The sequence below is a fragment of the Colletotrichum acutatum genome (assembly GCF_030867785.1).
Source record: "Colletotrichum acutatum strain CBS 112980 chromosome Unknown BDZ83scaffold_93, whole genome shotgun sequence".
Taxonomy (NCBI): domain Eukaryota; kingdom Fungi; phylum Ascomycota; class Sordariomycetes; order Glomerellales; family Glomerellaceae; genus Colletotrichum; species Colletotrichum acutatum.
This window is the reverse complement of record NW_026849087.1, coordinates 112,197-124,515: the sequence shown is the minus strand read 5'-3', so window position 1 is coordinate 124,515 and position 12,319 is coordinate 112,197. Positions and strand designations below refer to the sequence as shown.

Here is a 12,319-nt window from a genome sequence, read left to right as displayed (position 1 = left end):
AGAGAACAGCAAGTCATGGGGGGACGCTCGATGCGCCACCAGATCCACGCGAAGACTCTTTCACTTTTTCCAATTGAGGATACAGGGTTGAAAACCCCGCCATTGTATGGACAGGCTTTGGTTGCCGCAGACACTACGAGAGGACGAAAGCCGAGGGTGCTCCTCATCGAAAGTAATCGAAAGTGGTAAGTCCTGATATCTCTTCCGATGCTTGCTTCCCCCAACATGATGAACCACTAGCTTCAGAGGCTGTTTATGAATTATTTCATGATTCGACCCATCACCGTTCTATCATTTTTCTGATCCTACTCAAACTACAATATCTCGACTTTGTGTAATCATTGCAGCCCAGCATCGGCTAATGTTACTTCAGGCAGGACCTATCTGGCTCGATGGGCTTCTATTTAAATGAGAATATTTTCAGAGTCGCGATGATGAAGCATGGTAAGAAATCTTCCCACAACTCACGTCACCCGATCAAACCCCCCCATTGCATGATGAGACTCAGCTTCAGAGGCTGTTTATGATTACAATCAACATGATTCGAAACATCACCGTTCTATCACTTTCTGACACCCGTTACAACGCTACAACCTTTCGCACGATCAGACATCGTTTATACATGAGTCGCAGGTGGCTAACTTCATTGCCAGATCCTTTCAGCAGTGCTGTCCTACATCTTCAGAGCCCGCCATGATGAACATCCTTTGTCATTGGTAGGTTATCTCTAGCAAATCCACGGAGATGTACAACTCTTTATCCATGGTACGTTGAACAGTTCTTCTCTGCCTTTTCGATTTCTCCACCCTGTTACTATGATGATATCCAGCTTCAGAGGCTGTTTATGAATGTTTTTGTGATTCAAAATTTTACCGTTCTATCATTTGTCTGATTCGTTTCCGCTACATCACTTCTATATTTATCCCCTTACTGGATGCGCTGTACAAGACACTAACAAGCTCAAGTCTCTAGGAACGCATACATCCCTAGTCTGGCACTAATGATAGTCTCGGACTGATGGAGAGATCCGTTATTTTTCTATGTATCTTTCAGTGTAGCTCTACCATCCTCAATAAAAGCCTACATCTTCAGAAGCCAGCATTTTGATCGTCATATTATACACCAGTGACCCTAGACCCCAACGCCTTGCACAAACTTATCAAACCACGGCAGCCGTCATTGGTACTACCCTCACAAAGTCTTCACAGACTGGAAAAAGGGGTTCGCAAGCAGCTTCTCATCCGCCATGACGAGCCCCTTGAGCTTAGAGACCATCTCCTCCTTACTCATCTGCCCAGCAGCAACCTCCTCTTTCCACTTGAGCAGCACCTCCTTGAGCAGCGCGCTACCCTCCTCGATATCCGTCTTGCTGTACTTGAGTCCCAGGTCCTCGTGCTTGGACGTAAAGTCCTCCAGCTCATCGGCCTTGCGCTTAGCCATCCGCACGACCTTGTCGGGAAAGCGGACCAGCTCTGCCACGTGAATACCGAAGCTCTGATCGCACACGCCGTCATCGACCTTGTACAGCAACGTCACCTCACGCTTGCTGTTCTCGCCGCCGCCGCCGCCAATGTGCGCAGTGACGTGCAGGTTGTGCACCTGCGGATGGTCGTCCGCCAGGGCCGTCAGCTCGTGGAAATGCGTCGCGAACATGGCGAAGCAGCCAATCTCCTTGACAATGTGTTCAGAAATGGCCCACGCAAGACCGAAGCCGTCGTACGTTGATGTACCGCGACCGAGCTCGTCAATGATGATGAGCGACTCAGCTGTTGCCGATTTGAGAATGTTGGCCGTCTCAAGCATTTCCGCCATGAAAGTGGACACGCCCTTAAGTTGGGAGTCGCTGGCACCAACACGCGCCAGGATGGAGTCGAAGATGGTTAGCTCGGCCTCGCTGCAGGGGACGAAACAACCAATCTGGGCCATGAGGGCAATGACGCCGATCTGGCGAATGTATGTTGACTTTCCGCCCATGTTGGGGCCAGTGATGATGAGGAATGAAGACTTGTCGCGAGTCAAAGAGACGTCGTTCGTGATGAACTGCACGTCGTCTTGCATTTCGAGACATGGGTGACGAGCCTCCTTCAGTAGTGTCTGCCCTTCGCCCCGCTTGTGAATCTTGGGCCGGACGTATTCCGAGGGTGCATGGACAGAGCAGTGTGCGAGGGAAACGATGACGTCCAAGTGTGCTAGGACACCAGCGAGTCTCTCCAAGACTGGACAGTACGACGCAGCTACGCCAACAACCTCGTTGACCAAACTGCTCTGGGTTCTGTTGTAGTTCTGCGAGAGCTGGTCGAACTCACGGCGGAGACTTTGAAGGGTCTTTGTCGTGAAGTAGACACCGTTCTTCTGCGTTGAGCATTCCTGGTATCCCGACTTATTGCGGATGGCACCGGCTTCTTGTCTTGTGAGTCTCATGCAGTACCCGTGGACCTTGTGGTTCTCGAGGAAGATCTTCTTGCCAACTTCCTGCTTCAAGTCACGAGCGGCATCCGAGAATTGTTGATCAATATCTCTCTTGAGTTTGTCAAGCTTCTTCCTGATAATCCTCAAGCTGTCGTCAAATTCTGGCTTGATGATGTATTCATGATTGTCGAGCGCATCTAAGTCGACCGTGGTTTCCACCATCTCCGAGAGCTTTGCAAGACTATTGGAAAGGTCGCGGAGAGGGGTTGTGTAGGCTTCATCGAGAGGATCTCTGTAGGCCTCGTCCATGACACCCTCCAGGGTTCCTAAGAACCCGGGCAGACGGATAATGACCTGGTACGCACGAACAACGTCCTCGAGGTTTGCCTTGCCCCTTTGGAACCGCTTAGCGAGGCGGTAGAGATCCGGGACTGAGCGGAGGTGCTCCTCTTGCATAGTCTGCCGCAGCTCCGTGTCATTGACGAATGTCTCGACAAGCTGTTGGCGCTTCTCGATTTCCTCCTTGTTCATGAGGGGTTGCTTGAGCCATTGCGACAGCAATCTGCTGCCGACAGGTGTTTTGCAATGGTTCAGCAGACCATACAAGCTCATAGACTTGGCACCGTCGCGGGCGCCAGGCATCAAGTTGAGAGCCTTGAGCGCCGCCGCATCCAGCTTCATGAACTGTGAGAGGTCATGCTGGTACAGCTGGTACTGCCCAAAGTTGGACGAATCGTGGAGAACGCCTAGGTACTTGATAAGCGCTGCGGCTGAACCCATGGCCAACTTGAGGTCGGTTTGTGGGAGGAGAGTGGTAGCACGTTCGTCCTTCAAAAGACGTGTCAGGTCCTGCTCGATATCCTTGGTGCCGAATTCGCTGGCAGACCGCTCCGAGACGGCTACGCCGCAGTTGACGATGATCTGCTTGAGTTTTGTCAGGTCGGGGTCCTTGTTCTTATCCGCCTTGTCTGTCTGAACAAGGCACTCTCTGACACCGAGCTGGATGAGAAGGGCCTCGAAGTTGGAGAAGAGGTCATTGTCGAGAAACTCGCTGACACCCAGCTCTCGCACACTGGCATCGGCGAAGCAGACGCCCACACTCCGGGCCTCGGAAGCCTTTGTTGAGATCTTGACGGCGAGCATCATCGGTGCTGCCTCAATCTGGCCACCCAGATCCTCCTCCACATCTTGCAGGTTGCCAGGCGAGGCTTGCTTGACAACCTTCCAGTTCATGCGGCCGCCGGTGCTCTCCCATATCTCGATTCTCTTGCCCAGCTTGAACAGTGCTTCTCGGAGGAATTGTCGAAATACTGTGACAGTCATTGTCACTGAGGCGAGCCCCGTCTTCTCGTCTCGACCGAGTGTCCTTACGACGGACGTTGTCTTGTAGACCTAGGAACTGTCAGTCCCCCCAGCTCATCGTAAGGAGGAGGTGATGTAGGATCATAACATACTGTGCGGGCGATGAAGTTGGCATCTTCGCCATGCGATGTGTACCAGTCACCTCGGTCGAATATGCGGACTGTATCCTCGTGGACGGCCGGGAGCGACTTGAAGAAGCGAATGAAGCCGTGTTCATCGTCAACCTAAGGTCAAGACGTATCAGCGAAGCGTTCCGTCGGCATTGATTGAAATACTAACCTTCAGTTCCGGCCGGGAAGACATGGTTAGAAGGATATCGTGAAAGATTGATTAGCGAACGAGAAAATGGAAAGCAGAATCAAGATGAACAGTGTAGATGGTGTAACCGGTGCGTGACACCCAGCGTGCAGTGCTCCCGAGTGACCAAAGTTAAAGTGGTTTCCAGGTGTGGCGCGTCTGGAAATCTATCTGGTGGAAGACGCGACGCGATGGCGCTAGTTCCAATTTGGTGCCAATCGTGCTGACCGCCTCCATTCTGCCGGGACTAACCTTGGTATTCGCACCTCAGTTACTCAGTGCTAGCCACCACTATCGAAGATCTTAAGACCATGAATGCCACCCAGCGTACTTGCCTACGGCTCAGAATTTCAAACTCATTAGTCCAAAGTTGACATTTCCAGCAGTCTGCTCACTTCCACACCAAAACGCCGTTTCCGGTGACTAGCTACATATTTGGTAATCGACGCATCAAGACATTGGCTCTGTGTACTGAACAGCGATCCATCCAGTCCTTTCCGACATCTGATCTCATACCTTACCAAATATACTACGCCCCTATAGAATTGTCTGCCTGTACCTCAGCCAAATCAGCCCCGCGTTAATGCTTCTCAGATCGCTGCAGCTCAGAACGCGAGTTCTCTGTCGTGCCGGCGCCGCTGCAAGGAAGAGCTGCACAGCTCCAACGAGTGCCCCGCATTACGCCCCAAACAGTTTAGCGTATTTCTCCAACCTTCCCGCGCACCACCACCAGCTGGGCAACGACCATCGCAGGTGGTCATCGCCAAAATTTCGCAAAAGTCCCCCACTTCGCTACCTAAAGTTTGCATCAACATTCAGCTCGACCACTGCCACAATGGACACATTCGCAGCAGAACCCGTCAATCAGCCAGCCAAGGACCTCGAGATGTCCGAAGCCGCTCCGGAAACTATTACCGCCGCATCTTCGGCCGCCAATGGCGATGTCGCAGAGCGGGCGGCACCAGCAGCACCATCCACCACCAGGGTAGAAGGAGCAGCGCAAGCCGCTGAAGAAAAGGGAGGCGAGGAAGCCGACGTAGAATCCGCCGGTCCAGCCGCAGAGGGCACCGCCTCCGAAGAACCCAAAATCTCAAAGAACCAGCTCCGCAAGATGAAGCGCAAAGCCGCGTGGGAAGACGGCCGCGAAGACCGCAAGCGCAAACGCAAGGACAAGCGCCACGACAGACAAGTCGCCCGCCGCGAAGAGCTCGCCGCCGCCGTAGCCGAAGCCGAAGCAAAAGGCATCGACCCGTCCACCGTCACTATCCCGCCGCGCCGCAAGGTGCCCCGCGTGCCCCCGACGCAGGTGCCCATCACCCTGATCCTCGACTGCGCGTTCGAAAAGTACATGCTCGAAAAGGAGCAGGTCTCGCTCGCGAGCCAGATCACCCGGTCCTACTCGGACAACCGCCAGTCGCGGTACCGCGCGCACCTGTACGTCAGCTCGTACGGGGGCCAGCTCAAGGAGCGGTTCGAGGGCACGCTGGGCAGCCAGCACGTGCACTGGAAGGGCGTGAAGCTCGTCGAGGGCGACTTTGTCGCGGCGGCCAAGGACGCGGACGAGCTGATGAAGGGACCCCGCGGCGGAAAGATCATTGACGTGCTGAATCCCACTGAGGAAGACGGCACGCCCACGAAGAAGCCCGCCGTGTTTAGAGACGTCATCCACGACTCGCCGAACCCGGATCCCGAACCCGAACCCGCGGACGAGCTCAAGAACATTGTCTACCTCTCCTCCGACTCCGTCAACACCCTCGACCGCCTCGAACCCAACACGAGCTACGTCATTGGCGGTCTCGTAGACAGAAACAGGGAAAAGGGCCTGTGCCACCGCCGCGCGCGCGAGATGGGCATCCGGACGGCCAAGTTGCCCATCGGGGAATACATGAACCTGTCGAGCCGGAGGGTCCTTGCAACGAACCACGTTGTGGAGATTATGCTCAACTGGCTCGAGACGGGCAGCTGGGCCGAGGCGTTCCTCAAGATTATACCCAAGCGCAAGGAGGCGAAGCTGAAGGAGGAGGGCGCTGGCAGTGCCAGTGGTACACCGGCTGCTCAAGGGGACGGCGAAGGCGAGGGCAATAATGTTGAGGATAGCAGGTTCGAGGAAGAGAATGATGAGGATGTAGATGTGAACCAAACCATCACGGAGACCGTGGCGGCACCTGTATCAACAGAGATGGCTCAGGAGAGTAGCAAGACGGAAGTGAGTACATCATAGCCAGGCATGGCAGGCGATTTAAAAGGTTGATAGAATACCCCCTCCCTTTGCTGTTTGGCATCAAAAAAAAACAAAATGGACCACAAACACCAACCCATTAACCGAAGGCCACCCCATCATACAAAGATCGTGTCGATTTGCTTTCAAAATTCCATGCTGTCCTCCTCCCTTTCCCTCTTGACCTTGACGTCCCTCTCATCTTTCATCAAGCCAATCACAAACGACCGGAACTGTTCCACGTACGGCTTCAAGCTCGTCTTCTCCCAATCCTGCACGCTCTTCTGCTGCGACCCCCCCTCAGCGTCCTCGTCGCCGCCCTTCCACGCATCAATCTCCGCCAGAAGGCTCTGCACCGTCGGCACGGCCAGCGGGTCAAAGTCCTCGAGCTTCTTGGTGTCGATCGGCACGCACACCCTGCCGGTGCCGGGATGGACGACAAAAGGTGACTTGAGCAAATGGTTCAGCTTCTTGCTGACTTCGATATCGAGGCGCGGGTACGTGTACTCGAGCACAATGTCCTGCTTGGCCTCGAGCAGCGCCTTGGCGTCGAGCTTCTTGCTCGCGCCGCTCTTGGCCACGGTGTCGATGTCGGCCCACTTGGCAATTGATGACCGACCCGGCGCCGCGTCCCACTTCTTGCGGAGGGATTCGTTGAGGTCCCTGTCCGGCAGGAGCTGCAGCAGACGCTCCGCGCGCTCGTTGGAGGCCCAGGGGTCTTGCGCCTCGAGGACGTCTTCTTGGAAGTGTGATTTGAGTGTTTCCAAACTCCGTCTACGGCCATGTTAGTTATCCTCATACTGTGTCCAGTAGCAGAGACACCACTTACGAAACGTGAGGATGCAGCGGTCGCCATAGGTTGACCTTCTTCCCGCTCTGCGCGCCACCCTTGAGAACCTCCAAGTACCCTGCGATAGATCTACGCATCTGATCGCCCATCGTCCGCGCCTTCTTGTCGCACACCCACGCGTGGGCACCTCTTCGACCAGAGTACACCCACATAATATGCTTGAATCCAAAGTCGTCCCTCAGCGCAACGTCGACAACCTTGATCGCCATCGTGATGAACTGCCAGCACTTGTTGCAGATATTCGCCTTGTCGCAGCACGTTCTGACGTCGTCGTAATCTGTCAAATCGATATCGAAGCACAGCTCCTTGGCGAGCGGCTTGAACGCGCTAGCGTTGCGGAGGGTCTTGCGGTCGCGCGGGTTCGTGGTGTAGACGGGGCCAATTTCGAAACGGGAGGGCATGAGGCGAAGAACGTCTTTTCGCAGGCTGAGGCGTGGAGGGTCAGTTGCTGTCGTACTCCAGGCAAACGGAACTACAAATGTCACAGTATACTCACAGGTCGTGGCTTGCAAAGGACTGGTATCGTAGGTATGCGTCGTTCTGTAGCGTGAAAGCGAATTCTCTATGGCCAAAGTCATTGGTCGGTGATGGGCTGTGGTTCAGCCATTGGAAGAGATATCTCCAAGGAAATAGGCGCTGGTAAAAACTGCGCATCACCTCAGGATCTGAAGCCTTAAGGTCTGCGATATCTCTGCACCGGGAATTAGCAGTTGCCCCTCCATTCCATGTTGGACAACCCACGTTGGTGAAGGGGGCGTCAGGACTCCATCGGGACTCGACGAGGGAGCGTCTCGTGGTCTTGAACTGGGGAACTCGTCGTCCGAGTCGGCGTCTGCAAATAGGTCGTCCAGCTTGACCTCGCTCTTCTCTTCGGCGGCCGGCGCAGGCGCCTCGGCCTCCTCCATCGCTACGTCGCCATCCGTTACCTGGGCGACATCTTCAGGAACGGTGGAATCGGCCATTGCGTCGTCGGTCACGACGGTGGTGTTGGGAGGTGAGTTTGCTTCTGGTGACACGGAATGAGGCATCGCTATGTCTGTGAGGGGAGTTGAAGGTGACAACTTCATGCTCTGCTAGTATCGATCACTTTGTCTTGGTGGGCAATTTGCCGGGGCAACTTTACAGGCGGGCGTTGCTGGACAGGGGCGCGTCGGGGACGCGTTTTCTCGCGTAAAGAGCTGGGATGCGCCCCGTCCCCAGTTGACTGGCTTAGTCATTAGCGGAACGATCCCGACTTCACCTCCTTCCCTCCGTTTTAGGTACTCTACTAAATCTACCTTATCTAGGTAATCAATACTAGTATTTCTGACATTCCGAGTCAAATATCGTTGTCGGCTTAAATCTCCGGGGAAAGATATGTTTTTTCCAGTTTAAGGTTGTGCCCGATATCTGACCACCATAACGTCATTTAGAAGCAATTCACTATGACCACGCTGAGAATAGGAGACCAATGTACTTAGCAAAACCATCCATGATTTATCGCATTTCCCTGATATTTATGGTTCTCATCAACACCCAAGTCGATCTTAATCGTCATATCATAGGTAGTATACGACGGGAAAAGATGACAATAAGATCCAAATAGACAAAAATGAAAAGGATGGAGGTTAGAGGCCGGTAATCACTTGCAATTTTCTTCACGCCCCTGGCCAAATTCGAACAGCGGGCCCCTTGGACCAGCACAGCTTCATTGGAGTATTTGTTTTAGCTTCCCTGCATTAGAGTGTAAACCACCCGGCCAACTGGCAGGATGGGTGCGGGTGACAGGAACTGTATTGAGGAGGTATGTATAAGGTCGCCTGGAATGCAATGGCCCCAGGGACCTTGGTATACTCGCCTGGGAGGCGCCTGCTCTTTCGTCTTCAATACCCGACCTCTTTGCAAAGAATCTCCCTACCAGGGACGTCAATAATTTCAGACCCTCATTCTCGGCCCATCTTTCCATACTACTGTGCCTTCCCCTCGATGATAACGCTGTCATGATCCGGGTTTCTGGCTCTTTCCGCTGGATTTGATCTCTAATTAAATCTCTATCTTAGCCTCAGAGCTTCACTCTGCCAACTTGATCTCGGATTGCTGCAATCCCATCCTCATCAACGGTTCCCATGGGAATTTTACGACTCAAAGAGGGTTCGCAAAACTTCACCAAGTTACCCCCGTTCCACGATCGAAATCTTCCTTATATAGCAAGAAAGAGATCGAATGAGGGCTATTCCAGGCGATCTCTCCGCTTCATGACAGATTTCTAGAGAACATCCTTTGTTGATTGACTCCGATGGCAGCGTCATCGTCATAGTCCACTACAGATTTTTGAAAGAATGGAGTAGAGACCCTAACGCCAGCCAGTTGTTTAGTTAATTTGCCATCTCTGGGAGAGCCTCACAAGTGTTTGCGGGAATATATAGCACGGTATAAGACCTAGCCCTGTGAGCAAACCTTATGCATATTCGACCCCGACCTGATTACTTGGTAGAGGTGCTTTTGTGGCAATTTATTTCATAACGAGGTGCGACGCGATATCCAGCTGAGCGAGTTCATTTAGCCTACTCGGGGGGGTTGTTGGATTGCAGATGTCGGAAAGAAAGCATGAAGCCATATACTTCATTCATACTGGAGGGTCTCCTAAGGAAATGCATTCATTTGGTGCTTACTTCGATGGAGAAATTGTCGGTTGTTTGTTTATTGGGATATCATAGAGCATCACTCTGACGAAAGGCTTCCGTTTCAGGTTTAGTACGGGTACCATGATCCATCGCTTTCACCCATTTGCGAAGAGATACGGGAAGGGTGAGGTCGAGACTTGGCAATAGGGAAGAGTGCTGATAGCTTGAAAGGGATTTGTGCTCAAAGCCATTGGCAACAAGGAAAAATACTGGTTATATCATCGTTTAAAGTCTACCATAGGGCACGCTCGCTTGGCCCCAACTTGAATAGTAGGGTGGAAGTCCAGGTAAGAGACTTGAAGTTTCACCAAGACAGCAACGAGAAAGTGAGAAGGTACACGAGTAGAGCTCGCCCAACTAGCAAGAACCCCTTTAGGTGACAAGAACCCCCGAGGAGCCGTGTGACAAGGAGGGCCAGGAGTGATCATGGTCAACACCGGCATCGAAGTGTCTTCTAGGTACTAGATTTACTTCACCGAGCTCTCCTCGTCCCGTCAAAGTTGGACGTAGGACTGTCCAAAACCCTCGGATCCCACAAGCTGGCCTACGGCATATCCTACCTCTCATACGAGACGTGATCGAGATGAGTAAGCTACTGGCTTCTCTCATAATGAAGGGTCATGATGGTGGTCTGTTCTTGCAAACCTACCTTTCTTGGAGAACACAACTACCGTTCTCGCTTAGATATCGTTGCCATTTGCTTGCTCCAGGGGGAAGAAAGCCACCGACACCACAGACAGTGGCCATTCCAACGTCTTCAGCACAGGGATCCGGTAGAGTGGATGATGAAGTCAAGATCGTTACTGTGATATAACTCGAACCCTAAGCATGAACCCGTTCAGTCGCCAAAACAGAAGGCTCTTGGCTCTGCCATACATCAGTAATCCCATGCCGAATAGTCCTAACATCAAGTGACGGCGACCTCGTTGGCAGGTCTTTGGGCATCACATGTCCCGCGCCGTATGCTCCATCCATACAGTAGACAGCCGGTAGCTCTCCAGCGGCGAGACCGACTTAACCAGCTGCGCCTGCCAGAGGGCAAAGCCTGAAGAGACAGTACTAAACAACCAATAGAGTCGAGCTTTTGGTGAGTTCAGCCCTTGGGACGGCATCTCGTCCGAAGTTGATCCTCATTGGCTGGTTGGTTTGAGGGCTTTTTCCAGCTCTGTTGGAATGAGGATATCCGCAGTGCTTCAAGCTCAACTCAGATAGGTCTGGACTGCATGTACGTCTCAACGGATCTCCATCCTGTACAATGGGCAGGAGCGTGAAGAGTACGCATTGCCGCTGGCGATCGCTCAGATGGTTCTCAACATGATGCCGGTGTGCGAACCTCGCCTCCCTGCCAGTGATGTGGAATCAAGAAGGGTCTTCAGTAACCAAGTCGTTCAGTCAATCACTGCATCGAAAAAACCAGACCAAATCTAGAAGATGGATCAGAGATGATTGGTGGACTTCCACCCGGGCGATATATGCCACACATGCCATGCGGTAGGGCTAGAAAGGGTCCAAGGGAGAGGCCGTGGCCGGCACCTGCTGGTCTACGGCGCTACATCCGGCTGGCAGGACGGGAGTAAAAGCCATTAGCAACGCGGAGCCGGGCGCTCGCCCGCCCTCTAGCTCGAGACATTGTGTCTCGGCGCCTGGTCCCCCGCCGTGGAATGCTCGGCCACGATGTCTTCGAACACAATCTCCCTGCGGGCCTGCATTCGCAGAGCTCGGCGATATGGCCTGATCCGATCTCGTCCCAGGCACTTGGGTCTGGCGGATGGGATGATCGACTGAAGGGGGATTCAGATCAATAATTCTGAGAGGGCCGCTTGATGGTCCCTGAAGAGGACGTGTCCAGCATGTGCCGTCCGGTGTCTCGAGAAACATGCTGTCTGAGCCCATTGCTCACTTCTTGTTCAAGAATTGACTCGGTTTAGGACGAAGATGTGGAAAGGTAATCTGATGAGATGGGTCCAAGCCATTTTGAATGTCCTAGAGTCGTCTCACCTTGATAGTATTACATTTCATCGGAACAGATTGAATTTGCAGGTCATTATGGGAACGTTGCTGGTGTCCTCGGCTTAGCAGCATCTGTATCTTCAGAAATATCGGATGCGGTTGGAGGCTCACCGCGCCAGCGGCTCCCTGCGCCTCGAGACGCGATCACCAACCAGCAGTTGACAGGGCGGCTGTAACGGGTGTTCGAGTGTGTGTTCGACTTCGGATCCGGCGGGTGTAAAGTGTTTTCGGAAACGCCAATGTCGATCCCCTGCTTGTAACCCCCGCCGCAGGTATCCAGCAAATGGAGACGTGCGACAAGGAGGGGAGGATCTCAGGCTCGCACTGCTCGGTCTGAGACCCTTCAGCCAGAGGTGCGGTATCGTACGGCAAGACTTAGAGGCAGCCGGGACGTGTCCGACTCCGTGGTTGGCTGCACAGTGTTCGAATAGAGTAGGTATTTGCGGTGAAGCGGGCAGCCGTCGTGCCGTCAAAACGTGCTGCTGGTCCCCTGGACACTCTTCTGCAATT

The 12,319-nt window shown here is 53.3% G+C and overlaps 3 protein-coding genes across 3 annotated transcripts; 1 reads left to right on the top strand and 2 right to left on the bottom strand.

Moving 5' to 3' along the window:
- Positions 1-1,103: 1,103 nt before the first annotated feature.
- On the bottom strand, positions 1,104-4,217 carry BDZ83DRAFT_631632 (DNA mismatch repair protein msh-2). Its single transcript, XM_060508915.1, has 3 exons — positions 4,051-4,217; positions 3,864-3,995; positions 1,104-3,801 (listed from the first exon to the last, which is right to left on the bottom strand). Exons 1-3 carry the CDS (start codon positions 4,072-4,074, stop codon positions 1,192-1,194), a joined length of 2,766 nt encoding a protein of 921 aa, XP_060361660.1. The 5' UTR covers positions 4,075-4,217; the 3' UTR covers positions 1,104-1,191.
- Positions 4,218-4,903: 686 nt separating this feature from the next.
- Positions 4,904-6,289, top strand: BDZ83DRAFT_584922 (guanine-1-methyltransferase-domain-containing protein; the record flags this gene model as incomplete). The annotated part of the gene is made up of 1 exon (XM_060505805.1): positions 4,904-6,289. The coding sequence occupies one exon, from the start codon at positions 4,904-4,906 to the stop codon at positions 6,287-6,289; it is 1,386 nt and encodes a 461-aa protein (XP_060361659.1).
- A 143-nt stretch (positions 6,290-6,432) lies between these two features.
- Positions 6,433-8,098, bottom strand: BDZ83DRAFT_584929 (eukaryotic and archaeal DNA primase small subunit; the record flags this gene model as incomplete). Its single annotated transcript, XM_060505806.1, has 4 exons — positions 6,433-7,060; positions 7,116-7,562; positions 7,633-7,827; positions 7,878-8,098. 4 exons carry the CDS (start codon positions 8,096-8,098, stop codon positions 6,433-6,435), a joined length of 1,491 nt encoding a protein of 496 aa, XP_060361658.1.
- Between the last annotated feature and the right edge of the window lie 4,221 nt (positions 8,099-12,319).

Excerpts from the sequence above, each read along its gene's own strand:
- BDZ83DRAFT_631632 (XM_060508915.1), bottom strand. The coding sequence starts at position 4,074 with ATGTCTTCCCGGCCGGAACTGAAG. Across the intron at positions 3,996-4,050 it reads CTTCCCGGCCGGAACTGAAG|GTTGACGATGAACACGGCTT; the intron begins GTTAGTATTTCA and ends TCTTGACCTTAG. Across the intron at positions 3,802-3,863 it reads CCAACTTCATCGCCCGCACA|GTCTACAAGACAACGTCCGT; the intron begins GTATGTTATGAT and ends GACAGTTCCTAG.